Below are 22,301 nucleotides of genomic sequence, written 5' to 3' on the forward strand. Positions count from 1 at the left end.
TTGGAAATGCTGCTGCTCATCAGCCAAACGTGACATTCCTTAAGGGAGTAAAAGGAAGTTGGGTTATAGTGTTTTGTCCCTTGTCGAATGGTTGAGAAGATCACATTCTGGTGTATCCTAAGTGAGTGGATCTTGGGTGGGCTCTGGTAAGGCTTGGGGGTTAAAACGTCACTTAGCTCCGAAAGTCGGAACCCACTCAGAAATGAGTGCCACATGTCCTGCAGTGGGCGAGAAGCACCCGGGCCTGGTGTGAGGAAGGTTGACGTCCCAGTGCCCGGATGGGCCTGAGAACCCAAACCACAGGACCCAGGTTCTCGCTTCTCTTTCAGGCACTTCCAGTGTGGCCTCCAAGTATGAAGAGCTGGAGTGCCTCTACGCGGCTGTCGGGAAGGTCATCTATGAAGGCCTCACCAACTACGAGAAGGCCACCAATGCAAATCCCTCCCAGCTCTTCGGTGAGTGTGGGTCTGACTTCGTTTTTCTATAGCAGGTTCCTTTTGCCATCGATCTCTCTGTACTCTCTGGATGAGCTTTCCTTCTGGGAAAGGCCCAGGATGTCACCTGGAGCTTTGAGCCGACGCGCACTGAGGGTGTTGTGTGTGGCCTGGTACACGTGAGGCCACAGTCCCCTGTGGTCTTTGAGAGGAAGAGCCTCCACCCGACCCTCTGTGGTCCCTCAGTTCCTCCCGCCCCAGTCTCAGGTACAGGATTGGGTTGTGGGGGAGCCGCCCCATGATGCGTGGATCCCGCTGCCCCAGCGTCCCATCACACAGGGAGCCACTGCTAGAGCAGTGTGCTCATAACGTGTGACTGCTGCTTTTGTGACACGTTCACCTGTTTTGAAGCCACTCTCCAGATAAGAACTAGTCCCTGGCTACTTCCTTAAAAATGTCTTCTAACTTATTCATTGTATAAAATTTTGAAATACAAAGGAAGGAAAACTAAAAGTTGCTTATGAGTCTCATTACTTAGTAAATATTCACTCTTCAAGACCTGTGTGTCTTTTTTCTGTATATTTGTATGTAAATACATACTCAGGTAGTTTCTATCATGCAAACATTTGTATTTGAATTTGCAAACTGAATACTTTACTTCTTAATGAGTTTCTTGCTTTCCAGACTCTTGCTACTTTCTGTCTGGAATTCAGGAACCAGATAAATTTATCTGAAATTGTATCCCTTACTATTTAGGCTTGCCGGCTCTATCCTGGAACCAGATAGATTTAGATGGTTGAGGAATCGTTTTGTGACTCAGGTTAAGGTGGGATCATATAGTGGATCCTGCTTTGCAACCTGGCTTCCAGAGCTTGAATGTCTTATTAATTCTCCAGAGGACTTAGAAGAGCTGACCACCTTTGGCCCTGTCTCCCTCCTTTGTGGGGTGACAGCAGGCGGGGAGGGGGGTGGTGCAGCACCAGGGCTGGTGCCTGGAGTCTCATCACACCGTTCTCCCTGCCCTAGACTCAGGGCTCAGTACTGACTAATCATCACCGAGCGTCACCTCTCTACTGAGACTCAGCCTTTTAACAAAACAAGCCTAAAATTGTTCACATCTGTGATGATTGCACCCATAAATAGCAAATGAATACCCTTATATTGGTCTATAACAGGAGCCGTGAATATAAATTTAAAATTTAACGTATAGGTCAGGTCAGGATGTCCCTAAAAAATGTCAGGAAAGATAATGTTTTTTCACATACTCCGTGTTCATGTCTGATGTTTTGTTGATTATTGGACTTTTACTGATCTTACATAGTTTTTCGGAATGGAATTGAATTCTAAATATTTATCAAATTGAAATCTAAAATATTTATCATGTCCAAATAGTTTAGATATTTTTTAAAGGATTTTTTTCTTGTTTTTTCCTTTTTAAAAAATTGTTTTTAATGTTCATTTATTTTCTCGAGAGAGAGAGTCCAAGCGGGGAAGGGGCAGACAGAGGGAGACACAGAATCCAAAGCAGGTTCCAGGCTCTAAGCCATCAGCACAGAGCCCACCGCAGGGCTCGAACTCTTGAACCGTGAGATCCTGACCTGCGCCGAAGTCAGGTGCCACCCAGGTGCCCCTCTTCCTCCCCAAACATATCATGGGACAATAAACGTCACTTAGAGTGGTTTGCTGTAGTAAGGGTAAAATCCAGAACTGAAGACACACACATTGTATGTACCGAAGCACAGTGTCGGCTCTCCTGCTGCTGTAGGTCATGGATTTGGAATTGGGAATAACAGAGTGAAAACGCAACACTCCAGCGTGCAGTGTGTGTGGACAAAAGCTTCTAATGTTGGTTGACATTTGGGGCTCATCTGTACTTGGTCAGAAACAACATGTTTATATTTAGTACACTTTAAAATGTTTTAAATAGCACGTTTTTGTTGATTACTGAGTGTTTTAAAAACTTTTTTTAAAAAACAAAACCGCCAATTTCTTCCTTAGGGACCCTTATGATCCTCAAGTCCGCCTGCAGCAACAACCCAAGCTACATCGACCGGCTCATCTCGGTCTTCATGCGCTCCCTGCAGAAGATGGTCCGAGAGCACCTGAACCCACAGGCAGCATCGGGCAGCACAGAGGCGACCTCAGGTGACAGCCGGGGCCCCCACAATTTTTCTCAGACTATGTGTGACACTGAGAGGGTGCTGCTGTGTGATTGAATTCTGAAACCAGCATGAATTCCCGTTGCTTTTATGCAGTCCTCTTTCCATTTGCATTCAAAAAGAGGTTCTGAGCATTTCATATAAAACCAAAGTGAGACACATTTTTAAAATGAATTACAGAGGCACCTGGGTGGCTCAGTTGATTGAGTATCCATTGACTTCAGCTTAGGTCATGATCTCACTGCTCGTGAGTTCAAACCTCACATCAGGCTCTGTGCTCACAGCTCAAAACCTGGAGCCTACTTCAGATTCTGTGACTCCATCTCTCTCTCTCTCTCTCTCAAAAATAAATAAACATTAAAAAAAATTAAATAAAATGAATTATATTCCAGGGATCCTGGGTGGCTCAGTCGGTTAAGTGTCCAACTTTGGCTCAGGTCATGATCTTGTAGCCTGTGAGTTCAAGCCCCATGTCAGGCTCTGTGCTGATTACCCAGAGCCTGGAGTCTGCTTTGGATTCCGTCTCTCTCTCTCTCTCTCTCTCTTTCTTTCTCTCTCTCTCTGATCCTCCCCTGCTTGTGCGTGTTCTCTCTCTCTCTCTGTCTCTCTCTCAAAAATAAACATTAAATTTTTTTAATGAAGTACGTTCCAAATTTGTGAATGTAGGGGTGAAGAAATGTTTAAGTGGCTGGACATTTATGTGGGGCATTCACCGCTAAGTGAGAGCTGTCTAATGGTTTTGCTTTAAAACTGATTGCATAAACAGAGTGTTATGCCTTTTGAAGAATAAAGTTGTAGTTTCCGGGCCTGAGCAATGGGCCCCAGGATCCTGAGCAACAAGTTTCTTGTTGTTGGGGGGGGTGGGGAGAGAGTAGGATGCCCAGAGTCCGCACCACTATTACAGACCCCTCGGAGCAGAAGTGCTGTGAATGTGGCTTGGGGACTGGCCATGTCTGTGTTTCCTGCACTGGGCCATTCGCTCTGTTGTCCCCTTGCCCGTGTGGAGGCTCCTATGAGGCCCCTCCTACAGGAGAATATTTGGGGGTGGGGGAGGGGTAGAATCTGACCTGCCACGTCATGCATCACGTGGATGGTTGGGGTGCTCTCCTTTCCCCGCACAAGCAGGAACAGGTGAGCTGGTGATGCTTAGTCTGGAGCTGGTGAAAACACGCCTGGCCGTCATGAGCATGGAGATGAGGAAGAACTTCATTCAGGCCATCCTGACCTCCCTCATTGAAAAATCACCGGATGCCAAAATCCTCCGGGCTGTGGTGAAAATTGTGGAAGAGTGGGTTAAAAACAATTCCCCGATGGCAGCCAGTCAGGTGAGCGGGAGGGGACTGTGCTTAGGCCAGGCACCTGCCGCTGTGCTGGCAGAGGTCCAAGCACGGCCTTCTCCACTCTTGTCCTCAGACTTCTCTGGCAAGATGCTTTTCCCCATGTTGGCATTCGCAGGATTTTTTTCTTAAGATGGTTTTTTCTCACAACATTCAACAGAGTTTAAATAGATGCTCGAGATAACTGGTCCCTCTTCCTAATGTGCAGTTGCATTAAAATGTTAAATGAATTTTATTTCATAGTCCTTATGGTGGTGAAGATGAGCCCCCCCCCAAAAAAAATTTAATGATGAGGGACTATTACTGAATTTAGTTAAGGTGTTTGCAAACTTCCAATTTGTTTGATAATTTAGCTACTTTCTCTGCAAAGTGAGCGGCTGCTAAGAAAATCAGATTGGCAGCTGTCTTCATTTTAAGTATTTGCAGGCAGCCAGAACCAGGCTCTTTCCATTTAGAAATGAACTTGTCTAATTTTACTTGATGAAATTGTAGGAGCTTAAAAAATAGAGCAGATGGCAGAAATACTTTGTCTTTTCTCAAAAAGAAGTAATTGCCCTTTTCTTTTAAAAACCCCAATTCATACAGACACCTACACTCCGGGAGAAGTCCATTTTGCTTGTGAAAATGATGGCCTACATAGAAAAGCGCTTTCCAGAAGACCTTGAATTAAATGCCCAGTTTTTAGACCTTGTTAACTATGTCTACAGGTAATGACGGCAGCTAACCAAACACTGCACGTATATGTCTACAGTGTGTTCTTTAATTAACCTATATAACATTGAATCTTTTCATGATAAACTTTAAATATCCATATAAATACTTAATCCATAACATATTTTGGTGCCATTAATGCACCTTTTGCTCAAATGCCATGTCAGCCTGTGGTAATTCATGATCTACTCTGGCATTTAGGAACATTCTTGCCCCCTTCTGCCTGTTTGCTTCCGGCTTGCGGGGTTCCCCCCTCCGGTGTGATTCTTCCACCCCATGTTCCTCCTTCCATTTCAGGGATGAGACGCTGTCTGGCAGCGAGCTGACTGCGAAACTCGAGCCAGCCTTCCTCTCCGGGCTGCGTTGTGCCCAGCCTCTCATCAGGGCAAAGTTTTTCGAGGTTTTTGACAACTCTATGAAACGTCGGGTCTACGAGCGCCTGCTTTATGTTACCTGTTCCCAAAATTGGGAAGCCATGGGGAACCATTTCTGGATTAAGCAATGCATTGAGGTAGGACGGGCTCAGCTCACCGTCCTTGGCCGGGGCAGTGAAGCCAGGAGGGGTCAACACTGTCTAAGATAAATTAGAAACCTCAGCCATAAACTTCTGTCTTCTCTTCGAGGAAGGAAAAAAAAGACTTAAAGCTTTGTTTTTACCTCGAGGGTTTTTTTAAGGGTGATTTTAAGCTCTTGGAAAATTGAATAGTGTTCCTTAGTTTGTAGCCAAAGGTTTGTTTCTCCTCAAATGTAAAAATTGTAAATTCTGTCTACGCTCCCTTGAAGATTTAATGTACTTTTAAGTGTCACATCTCACCGTTCTTAGAGCAAGAAGGTAGAGCAGCCAGGCCAGAGCAGCCTGGTGAAGCCGTGGACTTTGATCACATAGTGTGAGGAGTCAGCATGCCAGTGACAGGCCACACCTGATTCAGTGGGTGGTCAGATGTTGGTGACAAAGGCCACACCCCATTCAGTGGGTGGTCAGATGTTCCTAACAGGGCTGTAGGGAGACTTCCTGTTTTCTTGTTTGTTTGTTATCAAATCCACCTTTCACTGGCTTAGTTACCTGCTTGCTACACCAGGCAGCCTAGTTTCCCATCGGTTCGGTTATCGATGCTGTGCAGATAATTCTAGTCTGCTTGTTTACAAGGGAAGCTAGAAGGTTACCAGATTACTTTGTCTAAGGAGGTAGAAGGTTGTGAAATCCTCTTCGGAGACAGTCAGCTATCTGCCATTCCTTCTCTCATTTGTCCTGTGTGTCCCGTCCGTTACTGGGGGGTTACGAGTTCAAGGCCACCTGCTTCTCACCCTTTTTTCTTCTTCTCCTCTCGGGGCCGCCATCATTGCTTGCCACCACGTTTTTGTTATTAGTGCAGAATTGTCCTTAATAACACTGATTGTGTGTGCCACCCCTTGCTTTTGTACTCAGCACAAAATCCAGCCTCCAGGATATGGTCTTTCTGGCCCCCATGTGACCAGATCCTTGCATCTCCCACTTCCCTCATTAGTCTCCAGCCCTGCTGGCCTTTCGTGTTCTTGGACATGCCACATTCTTGACACCTAAGCTAAAGTGGGGCACCTTCTTGTTCTGTTGATCTCCCTGTTTCTTGGCTCTGTTCGTAGAGTGAGTATCTTTTTGTGGGAGTTTGGTTTTGGGTTATTAGTTGTTGTTGTTTTCTCTGTTTCTGTTTTTTCAGATGTGTCTGTTTTTGTGTTGATGTTGGTCTTGTCCTTCCCTCTGATACTTCAACTCCACCAGGGCAGGGCCAAGAGCGGCTTAGTTGAGGGGCAGCCAAGTGGAGAGGCAAAGGCCAGGTGGTGAAGTTTATGGGGATGTGGGGAAGAGTCGTGGAAGTGTTGGGTGTGGGTGGGAGTGTTATGTTAGGGAAGAGCTAACTGAGTAAGCCATGCTGAGTAGCTTGCACTGTCCCCTGGTGGCCGTGGGAAGCCACTGGGGCACAGGGAGAAGAGCACTGAGTCAGCTGTGTGTGAGGAGATGATTTGGGAAGAGGAAGTCAATGAGTTAGGAACTTAGTTTGGGCAGGAGTTGATGGCGGAGGAAGCCCGTCTGGTCGGGGAGAAAGATCCTGAATTTCTGCTTAGACCCAGAGTCAGAGGTCCTGAGTGAGGGGTCTGGAAGAAAGGTTCAGACCCTTTGACTTACTGAGCTGGGGAAAAGCAGAGAGCAGGGCTGTGGACTCAGGAGCCAACAGGCTTTGTGTGCCTGTTGCGAGAACTAGGTGTCAACCATGGGTTCCTGTGCCCCAAATGCTGGAGGTATGTTCTAGGTTTATCTTCTTTTTCATAAATTCTTTTCAGCTGCTTCTGGCGGTGTGTGAGAAGAGCACTCCCATTGGTACCAGCTGCCAAGGGGCCATGCTCCCGTCCATCACCAACGTCATCAACCTGGCCGACAGCCACGACCGAGCGGCCTTTGCCATGGTCACACATGTCAAGCAGGAGCCTCGGGAGCGAGAGAATAGCGAGTCCAAAGAGGAAGTAATGCTCCAGATTGCTGATCCTTCCAGACTGGGAGGGTGGGAGGGCAAGAGCAATGCATTAAACCCGTCCCTACCTGAACATTCTGGTGTGGTACCTCCATTCAGTTAGATGTGTCTTTCTTTTGTTATTGAGGTGTAACTGACATACAACATTATGCTAGTTTCAGATGTCCCACGTAATGATTCAGTATTTGTACATATTACTAAATGGTCATCAGGATATCTCTAGTTAACATGTCACCACGCAGTTACAGGATTGTTTTTACTCTCCTAGAAACTTCCAGATATGCAATATGGTATCATTACCCATCATCACCATGCTGTCCGTTGTATCCCCATGACTGACTGACTTTATAACTGGAAGTTTACACCTCTTGACCCCCCACTTGATGCATTTTGCCCTGTCCTAATCCCACTACCTCTGGCAAGCGCCAGTCTGTGCTCTCTGGGATTTTTTTTTTGTGTAAGATTCTACATATAAGTGAAATCATATGGTATTTGTCTTTGTCTGACGACTTTCACTTAGCAGAATGCCCTCAAGAGCCATCCGTGTTTTTGCAAATGGCAAGACTTCATTCCTTTTTATGGCTAAATAATATTCCATCGTATTTATATTCACCACATCTTTATCTGTTCATCTGTTGATGGACACCTAGGCTGAATTGATAAGCATTTCATATTGGCATTTAATTTCAAGATAGATCCCTTTCCTGGGAGCTAATATTGCTTAGTACAGGTTATTCTACTGTTTGGTGGTTTTTCTCTCCAAGTGAGAAGTAGCTGTGTTGTGTTAACAGCACTACCCTAGGGAGGGATGCCTCCCATGGCTCCAGCAAATTCAACCGGCAGCCTGAGTCTCCACCTCGTCCTGGCGTGGGTGCAGTCATGGAGTTCAGAACCGGCCAGCAAGGCCGAGATCTTTGTCCCAAAGGCCCTCAGTGCTCCACGAGGAGTGGTCACCACTACTCCAGGCATACATCTTTAAACTGGGTCTCTGTTAGGTTTTTGGCTCTTGAAAGCTCAGTCTCTCCCCAGAGTGCTGGGTTTTAGAAGCAGCCACCCAGGATTGCAGGAGGAGAGCACCCTTTTTGCTCTAAAAGGGTAGTCCAATCTCTCTCCTATATGTGAGGTATATACTCATTCTGTTAACAAATAAGAATTTAAAATTTCCTTCTGTTGCTAAACACTAGATCATCTAGTGATATGATCTTCCCCTAATTCTCCTCTGAAGTAAATTGCCAACTTTGAAGTCCTTGTGCTTTTTCAAGGGCACATACCAAATGGTTGATAACTTGACTCAGAGGTTGGCTTGATGATTGCATTTAAAAAAATTTTTTTTAAATGTTTATTTATTTTTGAGACAGAGACAGAGCTAGAGGTGGGGAGGGGCAGAGAGGGAGACACAGAATCGAAAGCAGTCTTCAGGCCCTAAGCTGTCAGCACAGGGCTCAACGAGGGGCTCGAACCCATGAACTGCGAGGTCATGACCTGAGCCGAAGTCAGATGCTTAACCTACTGAGCCACCCAGGCGCCCCATGTCTGAATTTTGGCTGTGACTTTCAGAAGCTTCAGACAGAAGGGTTTGTGCCTTTTTGGAAATGAGTCCTGTAAAACACTGTGCCGACAGGCTCTGTGCAGTGACCCTGACCGTATTCTTAATCTGGATGAGCCAGGCAGCTACACTGCATTTTGAGGAATGATAGGCTGTAATTCCTTATCGCCATCATTGTTTTTACTGTGTAAAGTTTGTACTTTGTTTTTCATTTTGCTTTCCACAATCCAAACAGAAGATTAAAACCGTGATCTTTCCATAGTGTCATTTAAAGAGTGAGGTCTGGTCTAGTCCATCTGCTTGTTACTTATTTTAAAACTCAGGGATTTAAATAATTATAAAATTCCGGGAAACTGCTTAAAATTTTACTTGCCAGAACTGTAACAAGGAGTTTGTAAGAGCTATTTACTAGGTTTTCTTTAACCGTCTGACCTTTTGTTTTTGCCGTTTGTGTTTTGTTTTGTAGGACGTAGAGATTGACATTGAGCTGGCGCCTGGAGACCAGACCAGCACACCCAAAACCAAAGAGCTTTCTGAAAAGGACATCGGGAACCAGCTGCACATGTTGACTAACAGACACGACAAATTCCTGGACACTCTCCGGGAGGTGAAGGTGTGTGCAGGTTCCGAGGGACTGTGGTGGTCTTCTACCCTGAATATTTTGAATCCTAAAGCAGGATCACCACACAGCAGTGTGAAGTTTTCTTCTGCCAATTATACGTATTTTCTTTCCTTTCTCAGTTGACGCTGTTGTAATTCCGTGTAAAGATTTGAGAAAGGAATAGAGAGTGTCCTTTATTTAAGAAAGGAATAAAGAGTGTCCCTTGTAGGGACTGCTGTCCCTTGAAAGAAATGGTAAAACTGTTTACTAAAAATATATGATGAGACACTGCTGAATTATTTTTCAAATGCAATAAGAAGGAAGAAAATGAGGCTAGGTTAACTTGGTAAATGAAGTTAGTTTACTTCACTTTGTGGGGAGAGGTCCTCCAAACACTTTTTTTTTTTTTTTAGAAAATCCACAAATCAGGGAGGGGCAGAGAATGAGGGAGAGAGAGAGGATCCCAGGCAGGCTCTGTGCACAGAGCCCTGCATGGCATGGGGTACCATCTCATGACCTGAGCCAAAATCAGGACTCGGACACTCAACCTACTGAGCCACCCAGGCATCCCCTGAATGCATCTGTTTTGGGGTATAGCCAGCTAGAAGCACTCAAACTCTCAGGTTAATTATACGTATGATGATTTTTAGTTAAAGACTTAAGAATTGGTTAAGGCTCCATAAACCAAGTTGCTTTTGAAGAACGTTACAACGAAATAGTGGTGATTCTGTTCACATCAGGACCTAGGTGAGAAAAATTAGAAACTACTTATAATTTTTACATTTAAACTTCTCTGGTAACCTTTTCTGAATTTGTGCCTTAAATCATACTTTGAATTTGCATCTTGGTGATGGTTGTACTTGTATGTGGATAAACATAGAACACTTAGTCTTCTCTGCACAGAATAGGAACAGAGCGTTCTTACACGTAGATGACACGCTTTTGTTCACAACTGAAGACCTTAATGGGCCCCTGTCCCTCCTGTCATCTCTGCCAGAAAGAAGGGTGGTGGGTCAGTGTCCTCAAACCCAAAGGCCTTTCTTGGCTGACAGTTGCCATGATAAGTCACCGTGTAGATACTCACTCCTTGGTTGCTTTGGGGTAAGTTGGATGATCAGCTCATTGTGAAAGATCAGAGTACATTTTAGCAGTTTGTATAACTGAGTGAAACAGACAAAAGAGTGCCAGCTTATGTCCTCATAGGGGAAGTAGTAAACAGAAGGAAAGTCAGTGTTTCTGTGTCAGGTGGTGAGCGCTGTAAAGAACAACACAAGCCGCCAGGAAGCTCCCGGAGTCAGGGAGTGGTTGTGTTATTTTATCATGTGTTTATGGAAGTTATTTTTCTTTTTTTCTTTTTTCTTTTTTTTTTTTTTTATGTAGAGCAAGGCAAGATTTATAAGTCACTGCATTTATAAGTCTGTTTGACCCTGACATTTCCCTTCCCAAAGCCCCTCTACCCGTGAAGTGGTCAGGGGCCAGTTGGCACCTCCAGACCATTTGTTTCTAAGTCCGGAGGGACTAGGAGGCATCTGAACGGGTCCTTCACAGAACCAGGCACTCCTGCCCTCTACTGTGGGCATCTTGTCCCAGAATTGACCATCTTCCTCCCTGTGGGAAGTGTGTTGATGCCAGTGCCCCCTCCCTGGTCTTCCTGGCGTTGGCAGGGCCACCAAAGCCCTTCTCTGTGATTGTGTGTGAATGAGAACAGGCCAGGGACCTGTGGAATCCCTAACCCGCGGCTCGAGACGAGCATTTTTGCCAGCAGGGCTGTAACCACGTGTGGCCCTTCAGTGCTCTGACCTCTGCTAGATTGATTTGGAGGCAGGAGGCCCCTCAGGCAGGGGAAGAGGGCACAGCCACTGAGGTCCTCCAGGGTTATTTCATCTCCATCTTCCTCACAGGGCAGCCCAAATACCAAACCAGAGCATTCTTTGCTTAAATGTTTTCACGTATGTTCCTTGACATATTTATAGCTTTGCTTTCTTTTTTTTTTTTTTTTTTTAAATGTTTTATTTATTTCTAGGAGAGAGAGAGACAGCGTGAGTAGGGGAGGGTCAGAGAGAGAGGGAGTCACAGACTGAAACAGGCTCCAGGCTCTGAGCTGGCAGTCAGCACAGAGCCCGACGCGGGGCTCGAACCCACGAACCGCGAGATCATGACCTGAGCGAAAGTCGGACGCTTAACCGACTAAGCCACCCAGGCGCCCCTATAGCTTTGCTTTCTACATGTTTAGTAGACACGGACATGAGCGTGATTTCCTTCCTCAGTTTGCTGTTGGACAAAGGAAAGCCTAATCATGACATATACATTGCTGAAGCCCTGACTCTAGGGAGGCTAGAAACTTGCCTGTTTTTAGGAAATATCAGCAGCTAATTCAGACTTTCAAAAACAGCAAAGCTGTGGACAAAGTCAGGCATCTGTGGATTTGATTCACTTTTCAGGCCCTTAGTTCCCAACCATGACCCCATAGGGTGCCCCAGGCCAGGTCACTCCCTGTCCATCTCGCCCGCCATCAGCCACAGACACTCTGGATCTTCAGTTCTTGATCTGTTCTGCAGAATTATACTCTTTGGCCAATAACTTACCTCAGATGCATGTGCTCCTCTTTTCTTTTTCATGTTTCCAGCTTTGATGATGTCTCTGTGACTCTTGTTTACATGTCCACGTCAGCATTGCGTTTATACTTCTCGGACATGGGAGAACCATGTGAGAAAATGCCCTAAAATCTTAAAAATGTAGGGGTACCTGGGTGGCTCAGATCATGATCTCATGGTTCATGAGATCAAAAATAAGCAAATGTTTAGGGGCGCCTCGGTGGCTCAGTTGGTTAAACGTCCAACTTCGGCTCAGGTCATGATCTCACAGTTTGTGGGTTCGAGCCCTGCATCAGGCTCTTTGCTGACAGCTCAGAGCCCAGAGCCTGCTTCAGATTCTGTGTCTCTCTCTCTGCCCCTCTCCTGCTCATGCCGTGTCTCTCTCTGTCTCAAAAATAAATAAAAAGCGTTAAAAAAAATAAACGTTTAAACAAAAGGTTAAAAAAAATACAGGCACATCACGGGCTGCTAAGCACGCCATGGGTTTCTAATGCTTAGAATCTGTGTTTTTGCTCTGACATGATGCTTGCTTGTTCATTGAAAGTTGGAAAGTGGAGAACCGTCTGATAAAGCATGAGGCCGCAGAGACAGCAGTGTTCTGAGCTTGGACATGTGAGGTACCCGCATAGTTATGTGGGTCTTTGCTCTTTCTCTAGACGGGAGCACTGCTCAGCGCTTTCGTCCAGCTGTGTCACATTTCCACAACCCTGGCAGAAAAGACGTGGGTCCAACTTTTTCCCAGATTGTGGAAAATTCTCTCTGACAGACAGCAGCATGTGAGTATATGTCTTCCATCCACTTTGGAAAACGTAACGTTAGGTGTTGATAAATCTTTGTGAAAGGAAACAATCTTGGTTAAGTTTCAAAGGATGGGGGAACTGCTCCCCATTCTCTAATCGTGAATTCTCCCCAAAATACTGTCAGATGCTTTTTGGGAGACTTGAGTTCACATGCGCTTCTATTGTAGGCTCTGGCCGGTGAGATCAGCCCGTTCCTGTGCAGTGGCAGCCACCAGGTGCAGCGGGATTGTCAGCCCAGCGCGCTGAACTGTTTCGTGGAGGCCATGTCCCAGTGTGTCCCCCCGATTCCCATCAGGCCCTGCGTCCTGAAGTATTTGGGAAAGACACACAACCTCTGGTTCCGGTCCACGTTAATGCTGGAGCACCAGGCTTTTGAGAAAGGTCTGAGTCTGCAGATCAAGCCAAAGCAAACCACAGAATTTTATGAGCAGGAGAGCATAACTCCACCTCAGCAGGTGAGGCCCACCTCATCTTCTGGGTCCCATCTTCCTTGCCAGGGACCTCACAGTTTCAGTACACTTCTCCCAAGCGATTTTAAGTTATGGCACAGTGACGTTGCTTTATCAGGAGGAAGAGAAAAGGTTTTTGTCAGGAGCACTCAGACCATGCTCTGTTTTCAGGAGATCCTGGACTCCCTGGCTGAACTGTACTCTCTGTTACAAGAGGAAGACATGTGGGCTGGCCTGTGGCAGAAGCGTTGCAAGTATTCTGAGACGGCCACGGCCATTGCTTATGAGCAGCACGGCTTCTTTGAGCAGGTAGCCACCACCCAGTGTCCATTGAGCCAGCTGAGCTCTACAAAGGAGAGATTGTTTCTAATATTCTCAAGTCAGAGTTCACGTTAAATAAGTTCACAGGTTTATTTGAAACATTTACCCTACACAGAAAGGGCCCCTGATTGAAATCTGTCATGCATGACTCAAACATTTTTCAAATTTAGTCCTACCGTTAGCTGCTAATGTGGATGCTTTTTATCTGCAGTCAGTGTTCCTGTTGGAAATGGCAGGAAGACCAGGGTTTAGTCTTCTTCCTCGTGTTTGTCCTTTGAATGTAGCCTGGGCCGCTGTCCCAGGATATGGCTCTCAGCCTTGCGTAGGACACTGAGCCACAGAAACTCCAGAAGCACAGGCACAAGCTGTCCTCACTGAGGGACAGAGAGATTCGTCCTGGGGCTTAGTGGTCTCCACACTGTCCATTCGGGGGAGGGGGAGCACCTCTGTGTCCTGTGCATGCAGAGCCTCAGGTGGCAGCGATCTTAGACCAGAGCTTAGGGCACCCCCAGGCCTGAGATCCAGTTTGTTCTAAATAATTGAGAGCATGATTAACCTCCTCAGGCACAAGAATCTTATGAGAAGGCAATGGACAAAGCCAAGAAAGAGCACGAGAGGAGTAACGCATCCCCTGCTATCTTCCCAGAGTACCAGCTTTGGGAGGACCACTGGATTCGGTACGCCAGCGTGCTTGATGCATTCAGGAGTCCATGAAGGGAAACAATGAAAAAGTCTCTGAAATGTCCTCGTGTGTTTTTAAAAGGGGACTTTGCTACTTTCTTTATGGCGTTATAAAGAAAAGAATGACTTCCTCTGGTGCTCAGAGCTCTCTGCTGTGTGGCGGGCAGCCCTCAGTGTTCTAGGGGAGCCGTTATTTCAGAGAGCACGTGGCTCACTGCGGTGGGCACCTCGGGAGCCCACCCTTTGCTCTGGGGGAGAATTTCTGTTTTCTTCTGCGGAAGGGCAGCAGACAACCTAAAGGCTCGTCCCTTGCCCTGTCTCAGTCTGTGAGTGTGTTGGTAACTGAACTATGCTCTTGAATCCCTGGTCTTCTAGGTGCTCAAAGGAGCTGAACCAGTGGGAAGCCTTGACGGAGTACGGCCAGTCCAAAGGGCATATAAACCCGTATCTAGTCCTCGAGTGTGCCTGGCGGGTGTCTAACTGGACCGCCATGAAGGAGGCACTGGTGCAGGTGAGGCCACCATCCCGCCGCAGCATGACTCGCCCGGGGCCAGATTATGTTCTCCACACCCGAGCGGGTCCCTTCCACAGAACCATAAATCTCTAGCGTGTTCTCTTCACTTTGAACAAGCCGGGTGTTTTGGCAGATGAAAAATAGCCCTTGGGAAGCAGGCATTATTTTTGCTTGCCCTTTCCTAGATCTGTTCCATCTAGGAGTTAGATTAAGTAGTTATCCGTCATGGGGGCCTTGGTGCAGAAACGTGGCTGGAAGTGTGCCAGCAGGGTGCATCCCAGCGGGTTAGCAGCTGCTGTCGGTAGGTCCGCTGAGTGAAGCGGTGTTATTGTCAAAGCGTGTTCTGTGTCGTGGGAGTGAAAGCAGCATAGTACAAGGGAAGTTGAGTCATTAACTTGGTTGAGCTGTTTGTGAGAGAGAGAGCATGCGTGCAAGTGCACAGGAGAGGCAGAGAGAGAGAGAGAGAGAGAGAGAGAGAATGTCAAGTAGGCTCTGTGCTGTCAGCAGAGCCCAACTCGGGGCTGGATCCCATGAACTGCTATATCATGACCTAAACCAAAATCAGTAGTTGGACACTTAACCAGCTGAGCCCCCCAGGCGTGCCTGAGCCCCACAGTTTTAAAATGGAGCTCCATCCAGGGGAATTTAGTACACGGCGGGGAAGCGGGCACGGAGGGACAGTGCCTTCTCCTTCCACTGGGGGAAGTCGGGCCCCGAAAGCTGCCGTGTTGGACAGTGTGGCTGTGTCATCTGGACCCCACATTAGGCAGTCCTCGGATGTAGCCATTCTTGTTGCTCTGTACTGGTCATCTGGGCCCTTCCCTCCTGTTCTCCCTCGGCCTCTTTCCCTGCTCCTCCTCGGCTCTCCATCTTTTCTGTGTGCCGTTCATGCTCGGGGTCGAGCTGAGAGAAGTGCTGCGGTCCAGTCCTCACCTGCCCTTCTACCAGTAGGGGTTTACTTAATCCACACCAGTGATTTGCCTCTCCTCTTGTCATTGGGAGACTGCAAGAGCACGTGAGAATATGGGGCTGCTTTCCCTGAAACGATGAACTTTAACCTGTGTTGTGGCTACCGTGGCTACCATTGCCATTACTGATGTTGCTCTTTAACAAACACGTAAAAGATCGTAGAACTCAGGTGGTCACAGTGTGTGAACCATGAAGTGTGGAGACAGCCAGGGCTTGACTCTGGGGTTGGGATCTGGAAGTTGCTGGTCTGATGCAGGGAGTCTGTGTTCCTCCCAGAGATGACCAGTCGCGTGTTATAAGTAAAATACAGATCTTTTTTTTCCTGACAAAATGTATTTACATTCTGCTAAGTAAATATTTATAGCTCAGTCTGATGTTTCCTTTCTTCTTCCTTCCCAGGGAGGGTTTCATTTAGCTGGATACATGCAGCACCATGCTATCCGTAGTCTGATCAATGAATTTCTTCTTTCAGAAACCCTTGATAATTTTCTAAAAGTTGTAAGGCGCGTGCTGATTAGAAAAAAGTTCAAAGGATGTGAACATTCTGGATAGTCTGCAGTAAATTCAGGTAGTCTTGATAGTCTAAAATTATTTACTCATTAACAATATTTAAAGGGAAAAAATCAAATTACTTCTGTTTTGGTTCCTGTGCGTTATGATTACAGGGCTGCTTGCAGAAGTACATTTATTTCTTGGTTTGGTTTAATAGACAGCGTAAGTTTTTTTAGGGGGTAGGAAACTGAAGAGATGCCTGTGTTCTTGGTGTTACAGAGGATAGGTGTGGTGATTGACAAGAGCCCATCTTATTGAATAGTATTTAAGTCCAGAAAATGTTGAGGGTGTGATTTTAGAGGATCGTGTTAGAAGTGCATGTTTGGACAAGTTTGTCGTCCTGAATTTCTTCCATCATTGGGTTATTGAGGTCTCAGAGAGGCTGTGAATGTGAACGTGCCTTGAAGAAGTGAGATGTCAGAAAAAACAAGCCAGAGAGTTTTATGAATGCAGGATGGCGCTGTCTTCACCACCATCATCTTACTCACGTCAATTAGACAGTATTAGGGCACTAAAATGTATGTACTGTTTCTTTTCTGAAGGTGCTTCAGAATGAATGTTATCTTGGTCTCATCACAACAAATTCTGTAAAATACCTTCAACAGAGGGATCCTTCCTTCTTTTTTTTTTTTTTTTAATGTTTTTTATTTATTTCTAGGAGAGAGAGAGAGAGAAAGCGTGAGCAGGGGAGGGTCAGAGAGAGAGGGAGTCACAGACTTTGAAACAGGCTCCAGGCTCTGAGCTGGCAGTCAGCACAGAGCCCGACGTGGGGCTCAAACCCACGAACCGCGAGATCGTGACCTAAGCGAAAGTTGGACGCTTAACTGACTAAGCCACCCAGGTGCCCCGAGAGATCCTTCCTTCTTAACACACAGAGATTATTTTGAAAAGACCTTAATTTTTTATCATTTGTGTTTTTAAATGCTCTGTAAGAGATGGATCAAATGAGACAAGTTGTAATGCTCTCTCAGGTGGTGGGCAGATAGAGCTTTCGAGGGCAGAAGGGGGAGCATGTGGAGCCTTTACCTGGCTCTGAGCTGCATGTGGGGGGCAGGGTCAGAGGCAAGGAGAGGACATGTGACAGCTCTGGGCTCAGTCTGCTCTATAATAGAACTAATAACCAGGATAGAAGAAATCTGGGGGAAATTAGGTAACTGTAAAATTTAAAACTGTTTTTTCATATTCCTAATCTAAATCATTGTCTTTGCTTCCTTTTATAACATGAATCAAGTTAGATTAGTTTCCCAGGCTAACAATATGAACTAGAAACTATTCAAAATTATATTGATCTGAGTGGAGGTGAACGTATATTTAATATTTTGGAAATTTCATTGGCTGACACTGTAGCCGAGTGGTGATCGTTAATCTGGTCTGTCACAACAGTGATCAGTTTCCCTCTTTTTTGGAATCACTAATGACCTCAAAGCAAGGAGCCTGTAGAGACTGGCTGCTCCCTGATATTGGGAAAAGGAGAATAACCAGGAAATGTACTCTGGATGCCTGACTTCTGGAAGGAAAAGAAGTATCTGTTCACGGCTTAATGTCTGTTTATCTCCTAGTATAATTGTCTACCAAATAAGTGACCCCTCACACTGATTGCATCCCATGCACTGTGCTTTCCTCACCAGGTGGAAGTAAGCTGCCCCAAAGAGATGGCTTGGAAGGTCAACATGTACCGTGGATACCTGGCTATCTGCCACCCCGAGGAGCAGCAGCTCAGCTTCATCGAGCGCCTGGTGGAGATGGCCAGCAGCTTGGCCATCCGCGAGTGGCGGCGGCTGCCACACGTGGTGTCGCATGTGCACACGCCCCTTCTCCAGGTGGGTATGAGCACGTCCTTGGGCCATCTCGGGAGGTCGTCACAGCAGCCCAGCCCCTGGCCAGGCTTCGGTCTGTAAACTCAGCTGATGACAGGAAGATCCTCCCAACTGCCCTGTCCTCTCTCATTTAAGCTCATCCTCAGTGAAAGGAAGGCCAGAGTCCGCGTACAGAGGGATGAAATGTGGCTTCTCCTTTTGGGAGCTTCCGTGGGCTATAAGTGATGGATAACCTCTGAGGTTCTTAATTTTGCTCTAGGCGTTTTCTTTCATGTCTCCCATGCCACTATCAGCGTGATGCCCCTGCACAGCCTGAAAAAGTCCTGCATCCTCAGAGACTGTACGGCCGGTTGAGCCTGTGCCTTAGCCTCTTCCCCGGGGGGGTCTTCTCCGCTGTTGCTGACAATGTGTTCCAGCCACATAGGCCACCTGTTTGGTCGCTTGGCTCCGATGCAGTCTCTCCCCACAGTCCCTCACACGTGCTGCCTCTCTCCACAGAACACCCTTCTTTCCACCCCTCGGCTGCCCTTGAGACTCTGTACAAGTAGGAAGAGACAGCTGAGGCAGGAGGCAGGATAGAAAACTGCCTGGCTGAGTGTCAAAAGTAGGCCAGAGCAGGCGCACAGCCCCTCAGCAAAGGCGGAGAGCCCTACTGGTTCTGGTCTTTGGGGAAATCTCTGGCTAGCTATCTGACCACGGAGCTGGCTGAGCAGAGACTTAAGTGGGTGCATTTTTTAAATGATGTAGAATTGGCATACCAACATACTTACTATAGTGAGGATCCCAGAAGGAAGGGAGCCAGAAAAGGGGGCTGTCGGGGTACTTGAAGAAATAATAGCTGAAAACTGCCCAAATTTGATAGGTAAAGAACCCAATTTCATTTACAAAGGAGATGTACAGATGATCTTACGAGCAGGGGAATAATTGCTCAACACCGATCATTAGGAAAATGCAAATCAAAACCAGAGTGAGGTAACCATTTCACACCTACTAGGCTAAAAAAGCAGTAACGTGTTGGTGAGGATATGGAGGAATTAGAACCGTCGTATACTGCTGGTGGGATTGTAAAATAGACTGGAAACAGTCTGCCAGTTCTTCAGAATATGAAGTATATAGAAGGACTATGACAGCACTTTCAGTCCTAGAGAATTAAAACACAGTCACGCAAACACTTGTACACCGATGTTCATAGCAGCGCAGTGTTCGTTAAATAGCCAAAATGTGGAAACCACCACGTGACCTTCCACCAATGAGTAAATAAGAAGTGGCGCCTCCAGGCAGTAAAGAGGAGTGGAGTACGGTGACAGCTTGGGTGAGCCTTAAAAATATCCTGAATGAGGAAGCCGGAACAGAAGGCCATATGCCATCTAATTCCACTTAGGAGAAATGCCCGGGATAGGGCGCTCTACAGAGACCGAGAGCGGGCCAGTGGTTGTCACCTCGAGGGGAGGGAGGATGCAGGGAGGCCACTGATGGGTCCTGGGCTGCTGCGGGGAGTGGTGAGAATGTTCCATACTCTGTGCTGATGACGGTTCTGCAACGCTGGGAATCTAGTAAAATCTGAACTGAACACTTGTAGGAGTGATTTCAGTGATGTTTTCATTGTGTCTCCGTAAAGCTGTTGTAAAAGAACACCCACTGTTGTGTTCCCGGTGAGCTTTTGGTGAGGGAGGGTTCAGAACACTGAAGGCAACATCCTGAACTCGAGGTGCAGATGGAGGGGAGAGACTCGTGCAGGCAGTGTTCCCCATTGGATCAATGCGATAGCAGATGTCAAGCCTAATACCTAGTTCGAGAGAGTCTAACAATTTTAAAACAAAGATTCTGCCCCAGAGGAGCATCCAGCTAGAGAGAAACGACAGCCATGAGAAGCAAAATTTAAAACAAGAAGGAGGCAGTGATGCAGTGCCACACAGTAGGACAGGGAGTAAACATAGTATTTAGAGAAGGGAGAAATCCCGCTGGGAGGGCATGAACCTTCTGGGTAGGATTTGGATAGGCTGGGAATTGTGCCAGGGCATTTCCGGTAAGTTTGGAGTCAGCAACTCGTCGTGGTGTAAAGGGTAATGAACTAGACAGACCGATGATGGAAAATGTATGTGCTAGTCCAAAGGGATCACCTGAATCCTGTTTTCAGATGCTTAGAGTGGCTGTGGGTTTAAGTTGCTGGAAGGAGGGGCTGAGGGCAGGGGGCCAGGCTGCAGTGGTCCGAGCCCTCGGTAGGAGAGCCAGACTCTGTTGGTGGCAACGGGAATGAGAAAGAGCTAGTCTGGGGGGCTGCTGTTAGCAAGGTGTGCCGCCCACACTATGTCCTCCCTCTCCTGTCTCAGTGGCTGCTTTTACAAATGGGGGGATCCTAAGAGCAGACTTTGGGGTGAAGAGTAAATGAAGCATGGGCTTGAGGGATCTGTACAGGCTGGAGAGCTTCCTCGGTGAGTCGTGAGATCCTGACAGTTGTTGGATTGCTCGTGTGCTCTTTAATGCTTACCGTGGAATCCCTTCTGCTGGTCCCGTTCAGGCAGCCCAGCAGATCATTGAACTTCAGGAAGCTGCACAAATAAATGCAGGCTTGCAGCCGACCAACCTGGGCCGAAACAACAGCCTGCACGACATGAAGACGGTGGTGAAGACTTGGAGGAACCGGCTGCCCATCGTGTCCGACGACTTGTCCCACTGGAGCAGCGTGTTCATGTGGAGGCAGCATCATTACCAGGGTAAACCTACCTGGTCCGGCATGCATTCATCATGTAATTTTCCAGACACCCCGCTGTTCTGGTTTCATGTCTTGGTTTTGTCGTGTTTTTTTCTTACCAGATTTTCTAGTTTCTGGCGGGTTGGGTAGGTGGTTGGTACGGCAAGGGTAAAGGTGAAGGCAGTGAAAGGTGGGGAAATTTCCCCACTGTGTTAACACACTGCTAGCACAGAGGGGTTGCTGGGGTGTGGGCCAGCGAGGTCTGAGCTCTGGGGTGGGGCGCTCGTCGTGAGGACCCCTGAGGAAGAGCCGCTTGAAGGTGGCTGTATGGAGCCTTCTCCAGTTTTCTTGGACCCCTTGGCTCACCCCCTCACCCCACCAGACATCTCTTTACAGCCACCTTCGCAATTTAGTTAGCCACAATGGTAATGCTCAGCTCACTAGTCAGCGCTTCTTACACCTTCCTCGTGTAAAGCACAAGGAGAAGTAATGGGTTTATGATGGAGTTTGCCATTTCCATAAGCCATGTGTGCGTGTTTCATTTTTTATTAAGCCTTATCATGGAACACTTTGAGAAATCTTTGCTGGAGACCAATCGCTCTTTCTCTGCTCTCCAGCAATTGTAACTGCGTATGAAAACAGTTCTCAGCACGATCCAAGTTCAAACAACGCCATGCTTGGGGTGCATGCGTCTGCTTCCGCAATCATCCAGTATGGGAAGATTGCCCGGAAACAAGGACTGGTCAATGTAGCTCTGGACATACTAAGTCGTATTCACACTATTCCAACTGTGCCTATTGTGGATTGCTTCCAGAAGATTCGACAGCAAGTCAAATGCTACCTGCAGCTGGCAGGAGTCATGGGGAAGAACGAGTGTATGCAGGTACAGTGACAGTGGGAGCCGGTGCCTGCCCCTCTGCTGAGGAGGTTGGGCGAAGAGTGAGTGCCCACATAGGAATTCCTGGTGCAGATGGTAGGGAAAGCAGGCTGGAACTTTCTAAAAGCACACGTCATTAGTGAGAAACTATCCTTTGAAAAGCAGAAAGGGAAAGGAAAGCACTGGAGTGTTTGACATATGTTTTATGGTCTCAGCCCTACACTACATTTGGTTAACGTATTTAAGGAAAGAAAATTAAAAACTGGTTATGAAAGTGTAAGGGAGATTTTGATGACGCTCAGAGCAATATTAATAAAAACAAAGTGACAACCTAGACACATAAAGCTGTGGGAAAAATAGTACCATTTAAGGTGTCCAGGACTGAATCTGGCATTTAGCAATTCATTTAGGAGCTGCCTGTCCACCTAGAGCTGTTCGTGGTGGGCGAGGTCTGCTGTCAACTTCAAGTATACTTGTTGATGACCTTTAGGATTTACCACCTAAATATCTTGATGAAATTTTAATAATTCTTTTCCTACTTTCTTTTTTTAAACAGGGCCTTGAAGTTATTGAATCTACAAACTTAAAATATTTCACGAAGGAGATGACTGCTGAGTTTTATGCACTGAAGGGAATGTTCTTGGCTCAGATCAACAAGTATGTGTGTTCTATAGGAGGAGAGTAAGGGGAAAATTCATCAGATTATTTAAGTCGTTTTTTATAATTTGAAGTCTGTGAGAAGC

At 46.7% G+C, this 22,301-nt stretch overlaps 1 protein-coding gene across 9 annotated transcripts in view; it reads left to right on the top strand.

Annotated features, from left to right (window-relative positions):
* LOC120227957 (transformation/transcription domain associated protein) overlaps positions 1-22,301 on the top strand; it is a 111,523-nt gene that overhangs the window by 63,981 nt on the left and 25,241 nt on the right. For 3 of the 9 annotated variants that reach the window (XM_039226022.1, XM_039226028.1, XM_039226023.1), the window contains exons 45-60: positions 330-455; positions 2,433-2,579; positions 3,716-3,918; positions 4,516-4,637; positions 4,939-5,152; positions 6,958-7,137; positions 9,158-9,304; positions 12,543-12,662; positions 12,854-13,141; positions 13,307-13,444; positions 14,021-14,133; positions 14,513-14,648; positions 17,801-17,992; positions 20,508-20,736; positions 21,299-21,564; positions 22,115-22,215. In XM_039226022.1, the coding sequence (XP_039081953.1) occupies positions 330-455; positions 2,433-2,579; positions 3,716-3,918; positions 4,516-4,637; positions 4,939-5,152; positions 6,958-7,137; positions 9,158-9,304; positions 12,543-12,662; positions 12,854-13,141; positions 13,307-13,444; positions 14,021-14,133; positions 14,513-14,648; positions 17,801-17,992; positions 20,508-20,736; positions 21,299-21,564; positions 22,115-22,215 (2,722 nt within the window). The remainder of the gene's footprint in view (positions 1-329; positions 456-2,432; positions 2,580-3,715; positions 3,919-4,515; positions 4,638-4,938; positions 5,153-6,957; positions 7,138-9,157; positions 9,305-12,542; positions 12,663-12,853; positions 13,142-13,306; positions 13,445-14,020; positions 14,134-14,512; positions 14,649-17,800; positions 17,993-20,507; positions 20,737-21,298; positions 21,565-22,114; positions 22,216-22,301) is intronic. The other 6 variants (XM_039226025.1, XM_039226027.1, XM_039226024.1 and 3 more) reach the window with 3 other exon arrangements.

This window comes from Hyaena hyaena, unplaced genomic scaffold (assembly GCF_003009895.1).
Source record: "Hyaena hyaena isolate Hyena2069 unplaced genomic scaffold, ASM300989v1 scaffold_20, whole genome shotgun sequence".
In the NCBI taxonomy this organism is placed as follows: Eukaryota; Metazoa; Chordata; class Mammalia; order Carnivora; family Hyaenidae; genus Hyaena; species Hyaena hyaena.